We start from the raw sequence: 23769 nt of genomic DNA on the forward strand, positions 1-23769 counted from the left end.
GGGCGGTGGCAGCCCGGGGGCCGGCCGCCTCTCTCCCTCCAGCCCGGCTCAGTGCTCGGGTGATTGCCGGGCGCACCGGCGCGACGAGGGGGACGAGACAGCTCCGTCACCCCACGCTCCGCCGCCACTATCCCCCAAGTGGATGGGAGCTCCGCCTCCGCCGGCGCAGTGGTGCGCGGTCAGCGCGGAGACCTGAGTCCCCCGGCAGCCGCGCCCCCCGCGCAAGCAGGCTCTCTTTTTCCTCTCACCCCCGCGGGTGAGAGCTGCTGTTTGGGGGGTGGCGGTTTCTGCGAGGGGTGCGGAGGTCCCCGGGCGGGTCCTGCACCTCGCGACCGGGTGTCCCGACATGTCACTCACAACACTCCTCCCTTTTTCCAAACTTTATGCGAAAATGTCGGCGATGATGCGGTGAAATCAAGCGAGCCCCGCATAATTAGCATATTCAGCGCGGACATATGCAATATTAACCCCAGTAAAAGTGATTTTTCTGCACCAGACATTGAAATCCACGGAAGGTCTGTAAATCCACGGACAGCCGTGAAATCCGCAAAAAATTCCGCGATCACGGAATCGCGGATTCCTGGAGGGTCTAATTAGTTAACGCCAAAACTAACGGCGTTACTGTAACGCGTTACTAAATAACGCGTTAGTCCCAACAGTGACTGTGACCCATGCCTCCCACCTAACCCCAGCAATGACTCGGCAGTTCTTGGCCCTAAGCACCGTTACTCACCTCTGCAGGAGGGGGCGGAGACTTGGCTGCTGCTTTCCCTCCGTCTTGGGGGTCTGCTGGGGCAAATTCTTTGTTGTTGTTCTCCTGGTCGATGTCACTCAACGAGCTCAGCGACGGGTTTCTGGAGAAGCAGACGGGCGTGTCTTCGATGGCGAACTTCTGTTTCTCGTCCGTGGCCGTCTGGTTGGTCGCAGGTTTGGTTCGAGGGAAAACTGCAGCAGTCTGCTGCTTCCTCTTCCTGCTTTCGTCCTCCTTATTCTTCCTTTCCTCTCCCTCCTTCTCGCCACCATCATCTTCATCAAAGTCAAGAGAGCTAAGAGAGTCATTGCGCGAGAAGCAACACGGAGTGCCCTCGATGGGAGTGTAGTGACGAGGCGAGTCAAAGGCGAACCCTGGTTTTGCTTTTGCCGCTGCCGTTGTCGGAGCGCAATACGGCGCCCGTTGAGGCATCGGTTTCACCGGTGAAGTCGGCTTCTTCTTATGCTGCTGCGGGCCGAGAGAGGGCGGGACTGGAGGAGCAACGGCAGGAAGAAGGGGCGGAGCCTGCAGTTGATCAGAATTTGCCGGTCTAATTGGTTTCCTTGGCTTGGCTTTGGGCATGGCCGCGTTGATGCACTCGGCTAAGATGTCGTCTCCATTCTCACCCTCAGGAAATCCTGCTCGTCTCTTTGGGGCGGAGGTGGGTGGAGTCACAGGTGCGAGGGCGGCCGGTGCCTCCTCATTAGGTGGGGAGTCGATGGTGAGGTCGCTGAGCGAGGTGGCGGTGGAGAAGTTGAGCGGGGTTCCTTCCACACAGTAAACCCTCGGCACCTCCTCTGCCGGCGGGGGAGGCACGTCCTTCCTCTGCGGCGGCTGCGGGCGGCTCTGGGTCGGGAGGAGCTTGTAGACTGGAAGCTGGCTGGGCTTCCGCGGCGCAGCTTGTTGCTGCTTCTTTGGTTTCTGAGACGACTTGGGCATGGCCATGTTGATGCACGCCACCAGGATCTCGTTGTCGTCGTCGTCCGAGTCGTCCAGGATGGGTTTGATCGACTCCTCCTTCCTCTCTTTGCTCCCGCCGTCCTGCTCCTCTATCTTTTTCTTCATCTCGGCGGCGATGTACGGCTCGTCCAGACTGAGGGCGCTGAGACTGGAGGCGCGGGAGAAGCCGTGCGGCGTGCTCTCGGTGGCGAAGTGCAGCAGGACGTCCACGCTGCTCTCCTCTTCCTCCTTCTTGGCCGTCTCCTCTTCCTTGGGCTTTTGGGCCTGCGGTTGCAGCGGCGGCGTCTTGGCGCGGCTCGGCGGCATCGTCTGACCCGGGCTGTCGGGGAGGTCGCTGGGGCTGACCACGCCGCTGGGCACGCCGCTGCACGGCTCGCTGGAGCGCACGGAGCTGGCTATGGAGGAGGTGGAGAAACTGTCGAGGGAGCTGACTGACGTACAGCGGCTGAACATCAGCGGAGTTTCCTGGGCGTACGTCTGCTCCGGAGGGCTTTTGGGAGTCCGTGCACCTGACGACGTCATGTGGTGGTGGTGGTGATGGTGGTGCGAGTGCCCGTGATGGTGGTGATGACTCCGGCGCCCCCGGCTGGAGGGAGCGGAGGCCGTCTGGCTCTCTGCCTCTTTCTGCTGCCGCTGCTGCTGCTGCTCATGGTCGTCTTTTTCGCTGACGGGAAGTGTGGGGTAGTCGTTGCTCCCGGCTCTTGGCTCCCCACTCTTCCTCTTCCTCACAATGTCTCCGTCCTCGTCCTCCTCCGACGACAGCGAGGACAACGAGCTGCCTCTGGAGAAGCAGATGGGCGTGTCTTCCACGCAGTAAGTCTGTGTTGACTCCTGGTTGCTTTTTGTCACTGTGCGTATAGCGGGCGGCTGCAGAGGGCGGAGCTTGCTGGCCGAGGACGATGTGGGCGGAGCCAGCGAGGGGATCGGTGCCTTTTCTGGTGTGTAGAGTAGTTTGCGAGAGGACTCTGATCCATATTTCAAGCTGTAATCAATGGGCTGCTCAGGTGTGAAGTCACTGTTGTAGTTGGATGCTGCCGTGACGACTACGTACCGCGCTGGTGGGACCGCCCCCAGACGGCAGCCGCCCCCTCCAGAGTCGGCGCCGTCGTTCCTCTGCAGCCGTCCGCCCTGCTCGCTGTCGTCGTCGCTCTCGATGCCGGCGCGGTGACTCGGGCTCTGTCTCCCCGAGTTCAGCTGTTCGTCCGAGTATTTCAGGCTGTAGTTGATGGGCGTGTCCAGCTCTGCCCCGTCGTCATCCGCCATGTGGTTGGCACTCCGGATCTTATGGGCCAGATCAGCCGGGTACTTCCTGTAGACGCAGCACTTGTTGGCTCCGGTCTCGTCCGAGGAATAGAAGGACTCTGTAGACGGCTTGGTCTTGCCACGGTTGCCGTATCCGTCCGCGCTCGTCACACTGTTGAGACTGTCGCTGGAGGCCCGGACGCTGGGCGGGAATACCGACCGAGGGTACGCCACTTCCTCACTTATCTTCTTTGATCCGTCTCCGTTCTTTGGGCTGGACAGCACTGGTGTGTTGGTGTATGAGCGTGTCGCGGGCCCACCTGCTCCGGCACCGTTACAGCCACGCCCTTTCCTGTGTGCCGCCTTGGGGCTCAGGTTGTCGATATTGTCAAAGGTTTCTGACAGCTGCTGGGCGTCCAGCTCCTCAAACAACGCCTTCTGTTTGCGAGCGTGCAGTGACGGCGCACCGGCCCCTGGCGACACCACGCTTGCATCTTTATAGCGCGCTGGCCGGTTGGCCATCAGGTTGCGCAGGGCGGCGGCGCTGCCCATGGCGATCATCTTGTGCCGGGAGTGAATGAGGTTCCGCAGCATCCCGACGGCGCCCAGCTCCCACAGAGCCTCCTGGTCTTTGGCATCTCGGGCCGACAGGTTCCACAGTGTCCCGCAGGCATTGGACACGATGGTCAGACTGTGAGACTTCAGGTGCTGCAGCAGAGTTGGCAGGCAGCCGTGCTCACGCAGAATCTGCCTGCAAGACCATAAGCAGGTAAAAACATCAGACATCTCAATAGTGGCTTTTATGTGTGCAATAGGGCTGGGGATCGATTCAAATGTCAAGAATTGATTCGATTCCCATTCTTAAGATTCAGAATCGATTATCAAGATTTGATTCGATCCGATTCCGATATTGATTTGGGTTAGTGTTATTAAAACTGTTTTTTGAGCTGTTGCATGAATTATATGACTGTAGTTATGCAAAATATTACTACTAGTAGTATTATATTGAGATTCAACAGCAAGTATTGCAGCTAATGATGCTTTTAGGACCAATCAGCTCCCAGAATGCTGATAGAACTGCTTTCAGAAACATTGTGGGGCAGAATTACCAAACAGATCCAGGGAGGAAACAGAGACGGATAAAATCGGTTTTATTTTTTCCCACATTCCGTTTTTATTTGTTCCATTTTCCATCTATTTTGGTTTTTAATTTTTGAGCATTTGGTTTTTAGCATTTTTTGCAAATGTAACCCCAAGGCAGTATATAAAGTAATGAAATATAGACAATTTATGCCAGTGGTCCCCAACCTTTTCTGAACCGCGGACCGGTTTAATGTCTGACAATATTTTCACGGCCCAATCTAAAGGTGTAGTTGATAAAAACTAAATAAAATGACAAGATCGGCATTAAAAACTGTGGTATTTTCTCTATAGTAATAATAATAATAATAATAATAATAATAATAACAATAATAATAATAATAATAATAATAATAATAAAACATCATTTTCGAAAAAATGAAATAATGGAAATTGTAAATTACCTTTAATATGAGTATTTCTATAAATGTGTTTTTTTATGTTTGTTTTTTCATTAACGTTATTTAAAGCCAGGCTTTTATTTTATTTGTTATATATTAAGGAGACCGATATTTAGTGCTTTTATTTTGAAGGCGTCTCGCCGAGACCTTGTAAACATCCGGCGCTTCGGACTTAAACTTTAACGCCAGTAGAAAATGTGTCTGAAAGACTAAACGAGTGTCAGGAATGCTAAAGTGGTGCCTAATTGACACAAAAAGCACCTGATGATAAGGATTTGTTTTCTTTGCAAATTTTATGCCGTATTTATGTCCAGCTTGAGTTTGGTTGCCATGGTTATTCATGTATTGTGTTAACGGTAGCCGAGCGAGCAGCTGTGTCGGTCTGTATTTAAGTCAAATGAAACTTATATGAATGTAGAAAGACTAACTCTTTTTTTAAGTGAATTTTATTCCTTTATAGCTCATACGGTGGGTTTGCAGAATATTTACATCCAAGGAATAAAAACATTGTGAACCATCAGTTTGAGAGTCAACCATCATCAGTCGGGGCTACAGAAATTATTTTTTCTCTCTGTGCGGCCCGGTACCAGATGACCCACGGCCCGGTACCGGGCTGCGGCCCGGGGGTTGGAGACCACTGATTTACGCAATTATAACCTAACACTTTAATGTTTTCATACCTTTAAACATATTTAAAGGCAAAAACATGGCACCAGTTATTCTCGTGTCCAACCAAACATTCCTTTTTTGGGGATAAACAAAAAAATAACCAAAAGTTGTAATGTAATGATGAAAAAAAATAAATAAATACATAAATAAATAAAATAAAAACAAATAATAATAAAAAAAATAAAAAAAATCGATCTTTAGACATATGAATCGATTTTTAGGAATTAATATGAGAATTGGAAATCGATTTTTTTCAACACAGGCCTAGTGTGCAAGTTAAATAACCGTCTGCAGCATTTACCTGTGCGCTTCGTTGGTGGCAATGAGACTGGAGACATTTCTGAGGATTCCGCCGCCGCTCTCGATGATGGCGAGGGTGTTTGTGTGGCTGCGATGGGTCAGAGTTCCAACCAGAAAGGCCAGAGCGCCGTCCACGGCACAGATGTCCGCCTTATTCTCTGTGCAGTGGGCCGACAGGTTCCAGAGCGCGCTTAGTACGGACTTCAGGGTTGATTCCTGAAACAGGAGCACAACGCCAACAGATGCAGAGCACGCTCAGTGCAGATCACAATCAAACGTCTGATGAAAGGCTGTTTGTTACCTTTTGCACCTCCAGAGCACAGCCCATCAGTGCACGCACGCTGCCCACCTCGCGCAGTGTCTTCTTACTGTTGACGTCAGCACGCCACGACAGGTTCCTCAAAACACTGGCTATCACCTGGAAACACAATTGTCTATCACCTGGAAACGCATTTGTCTATCACTTGGAAACACAATAGTCTATCACTTGGAAACAGCTGAACTTACCTGCTGCAGGTCTTCACTCTCAGACTTCAACTGAGCAACCATCGCTCTCATGCAGCCCTTCATGGAGCACAGCGTGGCCTGATGAGAAAAAACAAGGTGAGGCTGTGACTTGTTGAAGAAATGACAAAAGGTGAGTTGAATACCTGACAGGTTCATGGTTTCTGTTTGTCCAGGTCCATGTAGGGCTGGGCGATATGGACCAAAAGTCATATCTCGATATTTTCTAGCTGAATGGCGATACTCGATATACCGTATATCGATATTTTTTCTGTGACATAATTGGGGTTTCCCCCAAAGCATTATAGCATAGCATCTCTGTTAGCTTCATTTTTTCTGAGGCAAACCCTTAAAAAAACAGTCAGTTTTAATACAAAGCCTCGTTTTTTATAGAATAAAAATGCTTCTTGAATAAAATAAAACAAATATCCCTTTCCTGCATAACAATTAAATTAAAATACACTGTGCAATTAACACAATGTAGACAGTAACAGGCAGACTTTTCCACTGAGGTTGACAGTTGGGCAAATAAAACATTTGTTCAAATCTCAAATAAAACATGTAAACAGATATTGCATCTCTTTGAGCAAATCTCAAATAATTACAACAAGTCAACTACTGTACATTTTACAGATTTTGTGCTAGGAAAACTAACCTATCAACACTGTCAGGTTTCAGCACACAAAGGTACTTTTCTGCCAGCGCGAGGGGTCAGCGTTGATGTACAGTCCATTTGTCGCAAAATAAGCTATATCGATATAAACGATATTATCTCGTACCATATCGCGTTTGAAAATATATCGATATATATTAAAATCTCGATATATCGCCCAGCCCTGGGTCCATGTCACTAAAAGACCAGTCATAACCTACTCTCACCTTATTGGCCACATCTCCAAAGGTGAGGTTGGTGAGCGCCATGCCGGCGTAACGCCGAAGAGTGACGCTGTAATGGTCACTGCTCAGACCAAACATCTCACAGTCCACCTGCAGAAGCTCCGCCACAGCCTGCAGCCCTCCTGCAGGGACAAAAAAACACCGCAGGTCACATGTTAGGAGGTGGCACGAAACCCAAGGGAGCGGGCGGTAACCGGCCCGTCAGACCCACCCAGCTCGTTCATGGCGTGTCGGTGTTCTTCATCGAAGGAGAGCTTCATGAGGACACAGACGGCCGGGCAGATTTGATGATCCACCGGTGACGGCACTGAAACAAACACAGGAACATTTGAACGCACTGCACTAGGGCTGTAACGATACACTAATCTCACGATACGGTACGATACACGATATTGAGGTCACGATAACGATACGATATTATAGCAGTATTTTATTAACAACCTTGAATGAGGAACATATGACTGGAAAAAATGGTCTTTTATTTGAAAGACACAAAATACAAAATGCTTTATAAATGTTTAAGTTTTAAAGAGAAAGCCAGGCCAACCATTTTCCACAAACTGAACCAAAAGTAAATGTCAGGTTTGCATTATGCATCTTCAGTTTATACAAGTACAAATATTTTGCCACAAACTGAATAGTTTCTCTCATGTATGATTTGACTTTTTTCTTTTCCAGAAATTTAACAACTAAGATTAAATAAATAAATAAAAGTAAATAAATACATACAATTTTACACAATAAAAAAGATTGATTCATGCTCACTTTATAAGTGTAAGAGGAGATTTATTTTTGTTAAGAAGGTTATTTTGGTAATTCAGGGTTGATTATTTTCTAAATATATTCTTTATATTGTGATGTAAATCAGGGACTATAATGACACTAGTCAGTTTATCTGTAGTGATTAGTCTGTTTTAGATTGGGTGGAGTGATACGCCACAGTACGGCACTAGGTGCTGTGTTGATGTTCTAAAATCCTACACTGTTGAGGGACATTAAAGTACACTGGAACTCAGCAGAAGTTGTCCCCGTGTTTATCCTACTCACCACCCCAAAAAGGTTTAATTTAATAAGGTACGGCTTAACTCTACACCAGCCTTACATTAGTAAAAGTTCAGAGCTCAAAACCCTGCAAGAGTCCCGTGATCGGGACCAAAACGGTACTAGTTTCTTCTGAGCGGAGGAAGATTTTGGTCCGCGGGTCGAGGCGTGGTACTAGTAAACACAATAGATTAATATTAATAATCCAATATCGCGATTAAGTTTGTCACCTCCATGACACGTATCGTGACGTTTTTGTATCGCGAAATTTCGTGGCACGATATATTGTTCCACCCCTACACTGCACACAACCCGGCATGGTCATGTTGACCTGTGCTCATGAGTGTGACTTGGTGATGTGACTCACTGGGGTTCTCCTCCTGGTCCACACCCCTCTCGTGGTTCTCCTGCCAGCTCCAGCAGGCCTCGCAGTAGTGGCGCACCTGCTCCAGCAGGTGCAGCACCCGGATCTCCCGCCGTCCTCGCTTGTCATCTGGCTGACTGTGAACAATGTTGTGCAGCGCCGCCGATGCTCTGGCACGGGCCTCCTTACTGCCGCGGGAGTCACCTGGGTAGCCATGCAAGGGGAAACGTGAGCCAACAACCAGGTGTGTAGCACAGCCATGACTGAACCTGGAGGAGAGGTTACCTAGCAACAGGGAGTCCTTGTCATTGCCGTGCAGCAGCTGGATGAGCAGCGGCAGGCAGCCAGACTGACGCATGGCGATGCACGAGTCCTGCGAGCTGGACATGGCTAGCAGCGTGCGGGACATGTCGTCCTTGTCATGAGTCCCCAGCATGGACAGCAGGCTGTACACCATCTCCACCTGTAGGGGGCGACAGAGTTCAGTAGGCAATTTCCACCTGCACAGGCGGATGTTGGTGGTAGGCCTGTGTTGAAAAAATCGATTCTCATATTAATTCCTAAAAATTGATTCATGTCTAAAGATCGATTTAAAAAAAAAAAAATTATTTATTTTCTTTTTTTTCTTTTATTTATTTATGTATTATTATTTTTTTCATCATTACATTACAACTTTTGGTTATTTTTTTGTTTATCCCCAAAAAAGTAATGTTTTGGACACGAGAATAACTGGTGCCATGTTTTTGCCTTTAAATATGTTTAAAGGTATGAAAACATTAAAGTAGAATAAATATATAATTGTCTATATTTCATTACTTTATATACTGTCTTGGGGTTACATTTGCATAAAATGCTAAAAACCAAATTCTCAAGAATTAAAAACAAAAAAAAACCCGAAAATGGAACAAATAAAAACGGAATGCGGGAGAAATGAAAACCGATTTCATCCGTCTCTGTTTCCTCCCTGGATCTGTTTGGTAATTCTGACCCACGATGTTTCTGAAAGCAGTTCTATCAGCATTCTGGGAGCTGATTGGTCCTTACAGCATCATTAGCTGCAATACTTGCTGTTTAATCTCAATATAATACTAGTATTCATATGTTGCATAACTACAGTCATATAATTCATGCAACAGCTCAAAAAACAGGTCTAATAACACTAACCCAAATCAATATCGGAATCGAATCTAATCGAATCAAATCAAATCTTGATAATCGATTCTGAATCTTAAGAATCAGAATCGAATCTTGACATTTGAATCGATCCCCAGCCCTAGTTGGTGGGGGGAGTTACCTTTGTTCCCAGGTGGCTTGTGATGCGACGAGGCACAGAGTAGTTTGTCTCGTTTGCTGGTTCATGGTCCAATCGGCTGCTGGTGCTCTGCAGGACAGGAGGAGGAGTTAAACCAAAGATCCTCTATACAGAAGATCAGGCATTACCGTTTCTGCCAATGATATGAAATGGTATCCACTTCCTGTCTCCTAAGTGGGCGTGGTCACCCCTCTCCTCACATCGTTTTGGAAGTGTTGTGAACGTGTGTGTGTGTGGATGGATCATGGATAAAAGTTGTAAATTACGTTGCAGGTCTGGAAAATATATTTTCAATCTCAGTGGTACTTCCTGGAAGAATAAACGCTAAAACAAATAATACTCACAATAACCTCATGTATTTAACTGGTAACCAGCATTAACTAGCTAGAAGGGCATTGGAAAACGACAATACAACATACAACACTAGATACAGTACAACTTTAATATTTGCACCTTATTTTGCCGCTCGTTTTTTTTTTTATCTGCTACCTTAATGTCTGATATCAAACCAGTACAAGATCATCGGATCAGTCTAATATTCTTTTTTTCCTTTCCAAAAAGACTTTAATAATAACAATAACAGTATTATTAAGCAAAGAAGTAAGTTTTATTTTAGTTTTAAATTTCAGTTTATCCGATGGGAAAACGACGTTTGCAGTTCTGCAGTGACCGACCACTCTGAATCAGCACCATATATATATATATATATATACGTATATATACATATATATGTATGTATATATATATATATATATATATATATATATATATATATATATATATATATATGCATACATATATATATATATATATATATATATATACACACACATACATATATACATATATATATTTACGTATATATGTCTATGATCAGCACCACCAGAGAGCAGAGCTATGTATTATTACATTATATTATATTATTAGCTATGAGAGCCAAATCTCGCGAGAGTGTGTTGCTCAGACAGAGACAGGTCTCTAACAAAGTTAATTTTCTCCTAATTTGTCGGTCTGAATTGCCATTTTGGTGTCAGAATGTCCAGAAGGTTTGTGGCTTTTGAAAAATGGGTCCCATATTTACTTAGGTTACTATGTGGTGAAGGAATTGGTAATAATCTGTGCTCACGTTCACTTTTCCCATAGGACTCAACAGACTCAGGAGCTGCTGTTAGTCTCCTAAAAGGGGCGTGGCAGTGGGGGAACCCACTTGACACAGATACAGGAAACACAACCGGAGTGGGGGGAGAGTTTACAATAAAACGTCTCTGGTTAAATATGACAGACGAGGAACAGAAACCTGAGAGTGACGTCAGCCAATTAGAGTGGAGGACTCACCTGAGCACCAGCCAGTCCGCTGCTCTCACCCGCGCCCTGAGCTCCCTCAGCCTGTGCAGACGGGAGAGTAGCTGTCATGTTGCTATGGTTACGGCACGTTATGCAGATAGGTGTCAGTACAGACAGATGAAGGTACCTGGAGTCGTGATCCAAGCCTCAGGATGTCCTTCTCTATCTGCTGGATACGAGACACACGAGCCTGGCAACACGGTAAGACAATAAATCATGGTTGAAAAACTCCAGAATCAAACACCATTTATAAATTTAATACCTATAAACACAGTTTAGAACAGTTTTTGAGGTAAAGGTGTAAATTGCATCGTATTCATTGTGAAAGAAAGTTCCTTGAGTTTAGCCGGCTGTAGAGGTACTCTAAAGTTTAGTTTACTTTGCACATAAAACAGAACAGTAAAAAACAAAGGTCAAATGAAGCATTGTGCAGGAGAGATGGAAGCCAAAAAGGCTTATGAAAATGCCTCCCCTTTATAAAACAAACAAACAACAATAACAACAGCAAAAGCAAAATATAAAAAATAGATAATATAAAACAGAAAAAGACAATTTAACATGAAAAAGAAAAACACTACTGAATTATTGAAAGATGGGAAAAAAATGAAGAAAATGTAGGATAATTGCATGAAAAAAATTACAATTTAACAACTCCAGATGTGTTTCTGATCTTAACTAAAAAATGATTTTTTCAAGTGTTTTTTGAACAAAGCCAGTGAAGATATTGATTTTAGTGATGTAGGTAAATTGTTCCATAGATGGTCCTCTGTATTTTAAAGTGCGTTGATTGTGTGAAGTCCGGCATAAAGGAAGATGAAAGTCCTTTGAGTGTTAAAGTTACAAAGGATTAAAATAAGTTGCCTCTTATGTTCAGAATATTAACACTTGAGCCTGCTGGGGTCACCTGGGTGACCACAGGTGTGTTCCTCCTACCTGGGCTCTCCTCTCCATCTCCTGACAGGAGCCCAGCTGCTCCTCCATCGCTGATCGGATCTGCCGGGCCTCGAACTCCAGCTGTCGCCGGCTCATGTCCGTCTGTAGAGTGAACTGACACCAACACCCATGTCAACGACTACAATTCCCATCATGGCCCAATCATAGCCTGAGAAAACTGGTAAATCCGAGGACTTCTCCAGGTAATTACATTTTCGGTGAGCGGCAGGCTGTCGATCCTCTTGGTGAGGTTCTGTAGTTGAGCGTAGTACCAGTCCTTCTCCTTCTCCTCCTTCTCCAGCTCAGCCAATAGTAGAGACCTGTGAGAGAGCACCAGCCAATCCCAGAATAGGAGGGGAGAAGGTTAAAAAAAAAAAAAAAAAAAAACCTCATTAATCAGTTATACTAACAAAAGAAGCTGCAGCTACTGCAGTATCTCCTAAATAAAAGGAGTAAAAAGTTACATGAGGTTGTATTTAGGGCTGCAGCTATCGAATATTTTAGTAATCGAGTATTCTACTGAAAATTCCATCGATTAATCGAGTAATCGGATAAAACATATTTTTGTTTAGGTAAAGAGCAATTATAAATATACATAAGATGTTAGATGTTAATTGACATTACTAACACTAAATGATATAATACAGTAGGTTCATGGCTTTGCATTTAAAAACCCTGAACTTACACTAGTTGACCAAATTCACTGCCTTCACTCAAAAAACTAAGGATCTTACCAAGAAATGTTCTTATTTCTAACCTAAAAATGCCATTACACCTGATAACACACATCACTTAAAAGGTTATGGGTTTTTCCCACGTGTTTCAATTGAACTTTCATTTGTGTCAAGCAAATTTTAAGATCTAGATAAGTTTTAAGTTAAAGTATAAGATTTTGAGTTTTGGCAGTGTTCAAAATAAACTTCTGATTCCTGCTGTATTGGAGCACATTAGGCTCCAGTGATTGTTTTATCCATCAATGAATACAGAGCTAAAATTGAAAACTACCCAGTTAGTTTTATTACGTTTTTATTTTTCTGACATTTTCTGCCTTTTCTTTTAGTTAAAACTGTAGCGGGAACAGATGTTTAGAGGAACCTATGTATGTACCGGGTTAGAGGGGGAACATATAGGAGAACGGACCAGAAGAATTTAGCGTGGATTGAAAATAAAAGTTAAGCACTGAGCTACATGTGTCTCCCGTCTGGGCCATTGCAGACTCATTGCCTGAGCATGATGTTACTAAAACCAAACATATCCGCCGCCTCTTTCTTCTTCCTTTACGTGCACGGCGTCAGTGCGCTGTGCCGCATTAAATGTAGTCCGGGTGAAATACCTGCTTTGAGCTGCAAAATTAAACGATTCCTCGAGGCAGAGAAAATTCCTCGATCATTTTTTAATAATCAAATTATTCAAGGAATCGTTTCAACCCTAGTTGTATTTGTTTGATACTAAGAGCCACTACCATCAGATGGATAGTAGTAGCAGTAGTATTACTCCTGGTTGTACTGTGAGCCGTACCTCTCCTTCTCCAGCTCTTCCAGGCAGCGCTCGTGGCCGTCTCTGCCTGCAGACGGCAGCCCTCTCCTGGAAAAGGCGGCAGAGGAAGGTCCCGGCGCTCCGGAGCCTCCGGCTGCTCCAGAAGGAGCTCCAGAGGAAGAGGAGGCTGAGCTTGAGGACGATGAAGGTGGAAGAGGAACCCTGGTCCTGGACTTGAACCCGGCCGACTCCAGGCTCATCTCTGCAGTACGCACAGGTGCATGTCACCTTCTGTTCACGACAGCACGTGCCACATTCACAACTGCGTATTCACGCTCGTTCTGCTCACCTTTCAGTCTTTCTATGAGCTCCAGTTGGGACCCCGACGCGTCAGACTCTTCTTCTATGGTTCCCTGCAACTGTTTCAGCACTTCCTGTTTCAACACAAAGATGTGGAACAGAATTACCTCTGTGGAGGTTGTGTCATGTGACCAAAGAACGCACTTTCTGAGTTAGTATTAAAAATGGAACTGAATTACTCAGGAGAAACCAACGTTTAATGCTGAGTGCAGGTTTAATCTTTTTTTTTTTACAAAATCAGAAGGGATTAAAGTGATGCAACGAATGTTCGGTAACCGAAATTATTCGGCTGAAAAAAGCAAAAAAACACTTTTGGTGTTCGGTGGAATAAGTGGGGAAAAAACGAACAATTAATAATGCTGTGTGATGACGCAATCAAACAGCGTGGAATGAGGGGGCGTGCAGCGTTAAATGCAGCAAACATGTCAGCATTTCAGCTCATTACTTGGATGTGGGGAAAAGCAGAGGACACGAGAAATGATCCAGGCTGAGTTGGATTTGGGAAACCGCTTGGTGATGGAGACGGTCACGGGATGCACAGCTGTCTCACTGTCTGATATGTTTGACGAGATCCTCCAAGAAAATAACCCAGATTTTTACAATTATTGTACAAGGCTTAGAATTGCGGAGATCAGCCCCACCGCGACCCGATTAATTGGATTTGGACGGGAGAAAATGAAAAAGGATTATGAGAAAAAATACAATAAGTACAGTAGGACAAATTGTGACTGGCGGGTATTTCTCTGCACATTTGTTTGATTTATGCAATGGTGAAAAAGTTGGCAAAAAAAATGAAAAACTGCAAAGAACCATGTTCGGTATTATTCAGTATTCGGCCAAGTGTTTATTATTATTTTCGGTTTCGGCCGCAAATTTTCATTTTGGTGCATCACTATACAAAACTATAGGACAAAACATGTACAACACCTTGACTGAGTGCTCACAAACAGCATCACATTCATATTCTTTCTGGGTGGAGCTACTGCTTTCATCATAATCAAACATCTTCCTGAGTTCTGTCTCCATGGTTACACTACCACCGAGACGCAAAGGACCCACAATTCAGTGTGACACTGCAATGCATGAAGCTAGCACTCTGGATCACACCGGTCGGCTGCCACATGACCTTCACCTGAAGCAAGGAATACAATTATCCTCACTTGTATGAACGCATCACATGACCCTAACCTGTATGAACACATCACATGACCTGCATCATGTGACCTTCACCTGCACCACCACTGCAAGTCAAAGGTGTCAGCTTCCGTGTGACCAGCAATACAGCTGTAAATCCAGCTAGTTTTATGATTAAGTAGTTGTGTGGAAACACGATCAGCTACGTCAACACATCTCTACAGGGTAACAGATGTCTGCTGATGTTTCCATTCCAGATTAGGATGTTCAAAAAAAAAAGAAAAGAAATAAATCAATTCTGATGGCTGAATCATGACTAAAACTAAGCTGTATTTAGAGAAACTCACCACGATCAGTCTGCAGCGTTCATACAGCGACATGATGGAAACTCACCACTACTCGTCCAAATCTGTTTAGAGACACAGGACGCAGGAAACAGGAAACGGGAAACAGGAAGTGAGTGTATGCTTGGAAGAGAAGGACGGAACAATAATGAAGGAGAGGAGAGAGCAAAACACATCCAAACAACACAAAGACCTGACTACTGAGCTGAGAACACAAACTAACCAACAAACATCATGATAGATGACCAAACGTCATGGTCGCTGGGGCTGAAAAAGCACAGGAAAATTAACACCAAGGACGACAAACCAAAGTCATCTGACCAACTCAGAAAAACACAACAACCCAGAGACAGGCTGGAAAAAAGAAGGAAACAAAGAGAAGACGAGGGAGGGAGCTAAAGAAAAATAACAAAACAGGGGAAAAAGACGATGTAAGAGAGAGGAGAAAACAGACCAAGACCAAGAAAACAGAGACGACCAACAGATGAAAAGAAAAGACAGACATCTCACTCCGACAGGTTTCCTGAGTCCTCTGCGTCAAAGTTCCCCACTCACTGTGATGTCTCACTCTGAACAACAACAAGCAACTGATTGTGGAGGCCACCGCAGCGCAGCGCGTGATTGGTGGAACCAAACCACAAGTCTATTCTGGGCTGCACACAGAGAGACGCTGAGTTTACAGAGGAGAGAGTCAATCCTGCTGATGAACTTCACCGTCTCCATTTAATAGGGCAGCAGGGGGCGCTGTGGCGTAACTTCATCACTCCCAAAATGAGGAAGAACAGGGGATTTAAAAAAAAAGGTTTAATCTGCAGGTAAAACTCAGATTAAAAAGCCTTTGCTGTGTGAACATGAGAGTTGGTGACAACCATCCAGCTCAGACTCTAATGAGTCAAACATCTAATGAGTGCAGTTTACTCATCGTCATTACAAGGTCCCATTGACTTCTTCTTCAGGAAGTTTGCAGGGATAAATGGAGATTTGTGACTTAATCAATAACCAACAATAAAGCTCGGTTTTAACCCATTAAAGACCATTTTCTCCTAAACAGAACACAATTAACACCAAGCATATTTCTATGAACATATCAGAAAAATGAGCACGGAACAGAAACCAGCTGCTAGTAGGGCTAGGGGTAAAAAAATTAAAAAAATCAAGTCACCAATTGACAGATTTTTTTAATCAGGAAAGGTCCAATATAGATTTGGAAATTGGTGGATTGATCTTTTTATATGCAACCACACAGGATCTGTGAATGCTGCCCAAACAGACGCAGCAGACATGACCTGGCTTATTTTCTTGTGAAGTTGCTTTTAAATATCAGAAGTCGGGCTTGTTTGTTGGAGCATTTGCTTATTTTGGCCTCGGATGTCCTTTGGATGGTGAAGTGTGTACCATCTCTTACATCTCTACAGTCATTGCCGACTTGCATTAAAAGACCGTCGTGAGTGTCCCACCCGTGGGGGACGTGGGTGTTTTAACACCAACACTTTTCCCAGTGAGAGGATTCAACACCCACACTTTTGCACAAATGTCTTACAACAGTGGCTCAGTTTCTTCTGCCCCTCCGTCTCTGCCTCCCAGAAACATGACACCGGCGTTGAGCGTGTCGATGATTGGCTGTTATACCTTTGCCCTCTGGAGTTGAGCGGACGTGCCGCCACATCCAGGACCAATGACCAATTATTAATGACGCAGATGCAGCGGAGTCGCACCGAACTGTGGATTCTTTATGTCTCATTCTTTACGTTTGATTATGATGAAAGCAGTAGCTCCGCTCACTGAGCATGAATGTGATGCTTTTTGTGAGCACTCCTCTACTTTAATATCTTCTGATTTTCGTGAGTCTCCATCTCAACCTATAGTTTCAATGTGTGTTGAGACCAGTATTTAAATAATGTTAATAGACCAAGTCAAATCAGAGTTGTGATGAATAATATAAGTGTAATACTCATGAAAGCACATGCAAGCAGAAAACAACAACATTTTCAGTGTCCAAAAACTGTTTATGCTCCATTGGTATATTTATGATAACTAAACAAAAATGTTTTGCAACTAAAATACATCTGAATAAATCAATATCGACTCCAATCCAATGAATCTGAATCGAGTTTATTCAACACCAGCAATGACACCGGCACTAACTGCTCCCAACAAAACTGGTTAAAACACTCCACAGATTGTAACATGTAAAGATGACCACTGACACAAAAAACAACCCCACTTTCTCAAGTCCAACTTTGAATTCAGTCTCAAGTTTTTGGTTTCACCACCCGAAATCAGACTTCAGAGGACAACTCCAGCTGATTCATGGAATCACAAGACTGAGATGAATCGGGGGAAGTTTAGATGTTTCAGACAGTTTACGTGAGCAGTATGGGTTTAGAGGAGAAGCCAACAACAAGCCAGCATCTTGGAATCTTTTTTTCCATTCTAACTGAATAATGCCTGAACTTGTATGGATTGGTTTTTCTCCCACGAGGAGAGTTATTTTGCATTCATATTTTATGGGCTGTCGTGTTCTGGGGCTCTGTAAAAGCTCCTACAGGACTGTCTCAGAAAATTAGAATATTGTGATAAAGTTCTTTATTTTTCTGTAATGCAATTAAAAAAACTAAAATATCATAATTCTGGATTCATTACAAATCAACTGAGATATTGCAAGCCTTTTATTATTTTAATATTGCTGATTATGTTTTACAGTTTAAGATTAAGATTCCCAGAATATTCTAATTTTTCTGAGATAGGATATTTCTCTATTTTCTTAAGCTGTAAGCCATGATGATGATATTAAAATAATAACAGGCTTGCAATATTTCAGTTGATTCATAATGAATCCAGAATGTATGATATTTTTGCATTACAGAAAATAAAGAACTTTATCACAAGATTCTAATTTTCTGAGACAGCCCTGTATAGATAATATGTATTGTAACAAATGCAGACTAAAGATCAAAAGCAGAATAAAAATCAAAAGTCCACCTCTGAAAACTGTCTGTTCCACAACAGGAACATCAGTCTTGATCCAATAAGATGTGAGAGGTCCTAAATGGATTTCTGGAGTGTTTAAGTTTTCACTTCATGAATCCAAACAGCTCTAAAAGTGGAAGATTTATTTCTGCCGTGTCCCATCTCCTCAGTTTGGAAGAGGTCCCCCCAGATATCTTCTGGAAAAACTCTGAAGTCAAACAAGGCGGTGAAGATTTTGCTGGACAGTGTCAGATGTGTCATTTAATTGGCTGCAGAAATTCTGTCAGGCTCATCTTGCAACGAATCACACACGGCAGAAATAAATCCATGAGAAGGTTCTCAAATCAGACAGGAGAAGCTGTAACAAAAGATGGGGACCATCTGAACAAGGCTGCTGGAGAGAACGGTGTATTGGCCTCTCACCTCTCCGGCCCTCACCTTCATGTTGGAGGCCTCACTCTCCAGTTTGGTCAGGTGGTTGGAGTTGTCCTGCAGCTCCTGCCTCAGGTTGGAGTTCTCCATCTTCAGCACCTCCACCTGCCTTAGCAGTTGGTCGTATGACACTGCCGACATGTTGGAGGAACCACGTCAAACCTGCAGGACACAGACCAGAACATCAGTGAGCTTCCAGCAGGTTCTAACACATCTGTGATTAGGGATGGGAATTGAGAACCGGTTCTTGTTCGGAACCGGTTCCCAGTGTTTCAATTCCTTGGAATCGTTTGCAGATTTTGCAAACGATTCTCTTTTCAATTCCAATGGGAACGAACAAAGTCATTACACATAGTAAACATGGCGCCCAAGCAATACAAACGCTCAATAGTCTGGTTACATTTCAGTAAAAAGAGACAACAGGGCAACTTGAAAATACTTGCTAAGTGAATATTTCGTCAAAGGGAGGAAATACTACCAACATGCAAAAACATTTGTGTACACAGTATGCAATAACAATCAATGATAATCGTGTTTTCGATCCACTCCGGACTAATGTCAGTAATTCTCAGCCCAGCAGCAGCAGCAACGTTAGCTAGTCCTTAGCTAATAATATTGCTGGTAACTAATTAACTAACGAACGCTGCCTATCATATTAACGCCATTTGCCTCATTGTGGTCCTTTTCCCAAATGAGAATCGATAAGGGAATCGATAAAGAACCGAATCGTTAAGCAGAATCGAAAATGGAATTGGAATCGTAAAAATCTCATCAATTCCCATCCCTATCTGTGATCTCATACAGGGTTCTCTAGCAGCTCACGGGCTGTTCAATATCATTGATCTGCCAGTCACGGGTGTGCATGATCACAGTTGATTACTGACGACATGCTGCTGTGTAGGTCAGAACATACCATTTTAGATTATTCTGAATCAGACAGCAGCACCCCCTGCAGGTTTGCCATAAACACAACTCGCATCCGAGTACCGGCGTCCACCGTCCGAGCAGGTTCACAGAGTACCGACAGAGACCAACCGAAAACCAATTCCGTGCATCAGCCATCAATTCAAGGCACACGTTAATTCAGCATAAGCACGCTCACACACCACGGTGGGTCATTATCTCTCTCCACCATTCAGATGTGAAGTGATGGTCAGATTCACCAACCTGCCAACACTGTGGCGAGAACATAAAAAAAATATATGGAGGGCAGACAGAGGTGGGTAGAGTAGCCAAAAATTGTACTCAAGTAAAAGTACTGTTACTTCAGAATAATATGACTCAAGTAGAAGTAAAAAGTAGTCATCCAAATAATTACTTGAGTAAAAGTAAAAAAGTACTTGGTGATAAAACTACTCAAGTACTGAGTAACTGTTGAGAAATGTCTGATTTATTTTTTTAACAGAACCATTCATACAGACAAAAGTACAAAATAATCATCTTCAGGCAAATTAAATCAATAAAATAAAAAAAATAAAAAATAAAAAATAGCTTAAATTAAAATAATCTTAAAGTAAATTTTTAATAAACTTTAATAAATAATAAAATAAATAAAATAATAACAGAATAAAAAAAAATAATTAAGCACAAGTAGCACAAAATTTCAAGCCTTTGTACTTTTCTTTTTTAACCAGAACTAGAACAAGCCCATTAACTCATAGAAACTCTGTGTGTGTTTGAGTCTGTGTAAATGTGATAAAACATGCAAAAACAAACATTTTTCCCAAAGAATCACCCAGTGATGTCATGAGATTGACGCGTATGCGGATAAAAGGGATAAAAGAAAAGTAACAGCTCAACGTAGCCTAATGTAGCGGAGTAAGAGGAACAGTTTCTCCTTCACAAATCTACTCAAGTAAAAGTAAAAAGTATAGTGATTCAAAACTACTCCTAAAAGTACAACATTTCCCAAAACTTACTCAAGTAAATGTAACGGAGTAAATGTAACTCGTTACCACCCACCTCTGAGGACAGAGTAGTTACTATGGCAACACAGTAACATGCATCACCTTCTTCTGCACCACCGATTCAAAGAGAAATCAGCAACAGAGGACAGCTATAAAAGTGATGTAGTTGTACTCGGGAGGATTTAAACCCAGAAAAAGACATAGCCAGGAAAAAAAATGTTTGTTGTGACCAAACATGACAAACTCGAAGCCACGAGCCAAATCTGGGCCATCACATCATATATCCTGAAGAAAAAGCGACATCCACGAAGGCAGAGATGAGGCTGATACTGGCACAAAGGAAGCAACAGCGGCAAAGACAAGACTACACTGCAGCAAATGCTGCAAAGGCAGCGACCGCTGTGAAGGCAGGGACAAGGCTGAAGATATCTTCAAAACAAACAAACAAACAAACATAGGGATATACAGTAGTCACTCTAAAGGTCAATGACCAATCAGAGGGATCCTGAGGGTCTGAGATCTTAAAGGGGACCTATTCTGAAAAACAGGTTTTCTCTTGCTTTAACATTTATAAAGTGGTCTCCCCTCAGCCTGCCAACTCAGAGAAGGAGGAAAGCAACCAAATTCTGCAGTGTCTGTACAGCCGCCCAGATGAGCCGTCCAGTGTGATGTGGATCTACGAGCCAATAAGATTCTGCTCCCTTTCGTTACGTAACGACGGGAGTGATTTACATAGGTTGGCCTCCGATGCGTGAAACCACGCCCACAACTAACTCGGCCGGCTGGAGGTTCCGTCATTTTTTCGTAGCGGTGTATCGCGTCATTCAGGCAGCCAATCAGCACAGAGCCTCATTATCATAGCCCCGCCCACTCAGAATCCTGCATAGATAATGAGGTTAGAGAATGGGAAGATAAAGACATGGATCAGAGGCTGAATTTCTAATTTCCATCCATCCATCCATTATCTATACCCGCTTTATCCCTTGCGGGGTCACGGGGGTCTGCTGGAGTCTATCCCAGCTCATTTCAGGTGAGAGGCACCAGTCCATCACAGGGCCACATATAAACACAGAAACCATGCTCACAACCACACTCACGCTCACACCTACGGGCAATTTAGAATCACCAATTAACCTAACCTGCATGTTTTTGGGTGCTCCGGCTTCCTCCCACAGAATTTCTAATTTATTTAGCAAAAACAATCAAAAGCTTGTTTTTAAGACATTCAAGGCCTGTTTAAAATAGGTATTAGATGCAATAATAGGTCCCCTTTAATTTAGATGCCAATTTAGAGAATAACGTATTTTGCGGATCATTAGGCGCAATATCAACCAACAGGTAATAACTCATTCATCATAAATAAATAAATCATTCGTCCTCCACAAATCCACAAATAAAAAGTGGAGGATGTTAGCGTTGTACTACGTCCAGTTCTCTGACTGGTGCATCGTTGCCAGCGATAGCAGACACCTGAAGTTAGTGTCAGGTTGGAACAACGTTGTATTCCAACATTTGAATATAACTGGATTACGATACAGATTTGAAAATTGGGTTTACGCTAAAAACCTTACGTTGGCTTGACGTTTAATTACAGTTATTGATGGTAATCGATAACCCAGTGGTGGTCCCAGTAGTTCGATTCCGATCGTTAACCCGTCTGCCTAACAATTCCGTTTATAGGTTCTGCCAAAATCTGACGCATTTGCGTGATGACATCCTGTACACGCTTCGTATTTTGGCTCAGAATGTTTCCAACATGGCGCGGAGGCAGAAACGCACCAAAGTTTGGTTATATTTCACGATAAAGGAAAACACTAGGGCCAGGTGCAACCATACTGTATATAACAATGGACGAAGGACTCGGTCCCGTTGGTTTCTGAAGACCAGTTTTGAATAGTGATGCACCGAATGTTCGGTAACCGAAATTGTTCGGCCGAAAATAGCAAAAAAACACTTTGTGTTCGGTGGAATAAGTGGGGAAGAAAACGAACAATTAATAACGGCGTGTGATGACGCAATCAAACAGCGAACCGCGTAGAGTGAGGGAGCATGCGGTGTTAAATACAGCAAACATGTCAGCATGTCAGATCATAACTTGATGTGGGGAAAAAGCAGAGGACACGAGAAATGATCCAGGCTGAGTTGGATTTGGGAAACCGCTTGGTGATGGAGACGGTCACGGGATGCACAGCAGAGAAAAAGGCCTGTACTACCGATGCGGTGGAGAACCCTCACTGTCTGATGTTTGACGAGATCCTCCAAGAAAATAACCCAGATTTTTACAATTATTACACAAGGCTTCAAATTGCGGAGATCAGCCCCACCCCCCCGCGACCCGATTAATTGGATTTGAACGGGAGAAAATGAAAAAGGATTATGAGAAAAAATACAATAAGTACAGTAGGACAAATTGTGACTGGCGGGTATTTCACTGCACATTTATTTGATTTATGCAATGGTGAAAAAATTGGCAAAATAAATGAAAAACTGCAAAGAACCATTGTTCGGTATTATTCGGTATTCGGCCAAGTGTTTATTATTATTTTCGGTTTCGGCCACAAATTTTCGGTTTCGGTGCATCACTAGTTTTGAAGCCCATTTTCCTTAATACAAAACGGATAGTTGCTTTGCAAAAGGGCAGTAGCGTCACAATTACAGATAAGGAAGCGATACGAAACGCACAGCAATTGGCTGAGCCAAACAATCATATTAAAAATACATGTAATGCGTGATATAAACTCCTGACGTGGCACAAACCATCCCAGCAGTTTTTCAACCAGGCTGTAAATATGATTATTTCTGCTTTGAAATAATATTTCTGCTGTGATTGTATTTAAGTCACAATGTTCATTTTAATAGGTTCCTGTTTTTCAGCTTAAGCCAGCTTTGACCTAGATGAAGTTGAGTGCAAAATATTGGTGCATACTTGAAATTAAGGTATTAATGTAACCAAAGTCGTTACACACACACGTGTGTGTGTGTGTGTATATATATATATATATATATATATATATATATATATATATATATATACCGTATATATATATATATATATATATATATATATATATATATATATATATATATATATATATATATATATATATATATATATATATATACACACACACACACACACACACACACACACACACACACACACACACACACGTGTAAAAATAAATAACTGGATCGATTTTATTTTATTTTAACCTTTATTTACCCAAGCAATTTAAGAACAAATTCTTATTTACAAATGCAGCCTAAACATAACACAAAATCGATAAG

The 23769-nt window shown here is 43.4% G+C and overlaps 1 protein-coding gene across 2 annotated transcripts in view; it reads right to left on the bottom strand.

Moving 5' to 3' along the window:
- The window catches only part of apc (APC regulator of WNT signaling pathway), a 42138-nt gene that overhangs the window by 4969 nt on the left and 13400 nt on the right, over positions 1 to 23769 (bottom strand). For both annotated transcript variants that reach the window (XM_061734588.1, XM_061734589.1), the window contains exons 2-17: positions 18581 to 18736; positions 13684 to 13768; positions 13377 to 13596; positions 12070 to 12178; positions 11859 to 11972; positions 11053 to 11115; positions 10917 to 10967; positions 9564 to 9650; positions 8555 to 8732; positions 8273 to 8473; positions 7076 to 7171; positions 6847 to 6986; positions 5971 to 6048; positions 5765 to 5881; positions 5465 to 5679; positions 734 to 3704 (exon numbers count right to left, since the gene is read on the bottom strand). In XM_061734588.1, coding sequence (XP_061590572.1) covers positions 734 to 3704; positions 5465 to 5679; positions 5765 to 5881; positions 5971 to 6048; positions 6847 to 6986; positions 7076 to 7171; positions 8273 to 8473; positions 8555 to 8732; positions 9564 to 9650; positions 10917 to 10967; positions 11053 to 11115; positions 11859 to 11972; positions 12070 to 12178; positions 13377 to 13596; positions 13684 to 13768; positions 18581 to 18715 — 4860 coding nt within the window. In that variant the 5' untranslated portion in view covers positions 18716 to 18736. The remainder of the gene's footprint in view (positions 1 to 733; positions 3705 to 5464; positions 5680 to 5764; positions 5882 to 5970; positions 6049 to 6846; positions 6987 to 7075; positions 7172 to 8272; positions 8474 to 8554; positions 8733 to 9563; positions 9651 to 10916; positions 10968 to 11052; positions 11116 to 11858; positions 11973 to 12069; positions 12179 to 13376; positions 13597 to 13683; positions 13769 to 18580; positions 18737 to 23769) is intronic.

The sequence above is a fragment of the Cololabis saira genome, chromosome 11 (genome assembly GCF_033807715.1).
Source record: "Cololabis saira isolate AMF1-May2022 chromosome 11, fColSai1.1, whole genome shotgun sequence".
Taxonomy (NCBI): Eukaryota; Metazoa; Chordata; class Actinopteri; order Beloniformes; family Belonidae; genus Cololabis; species Cololabis saira.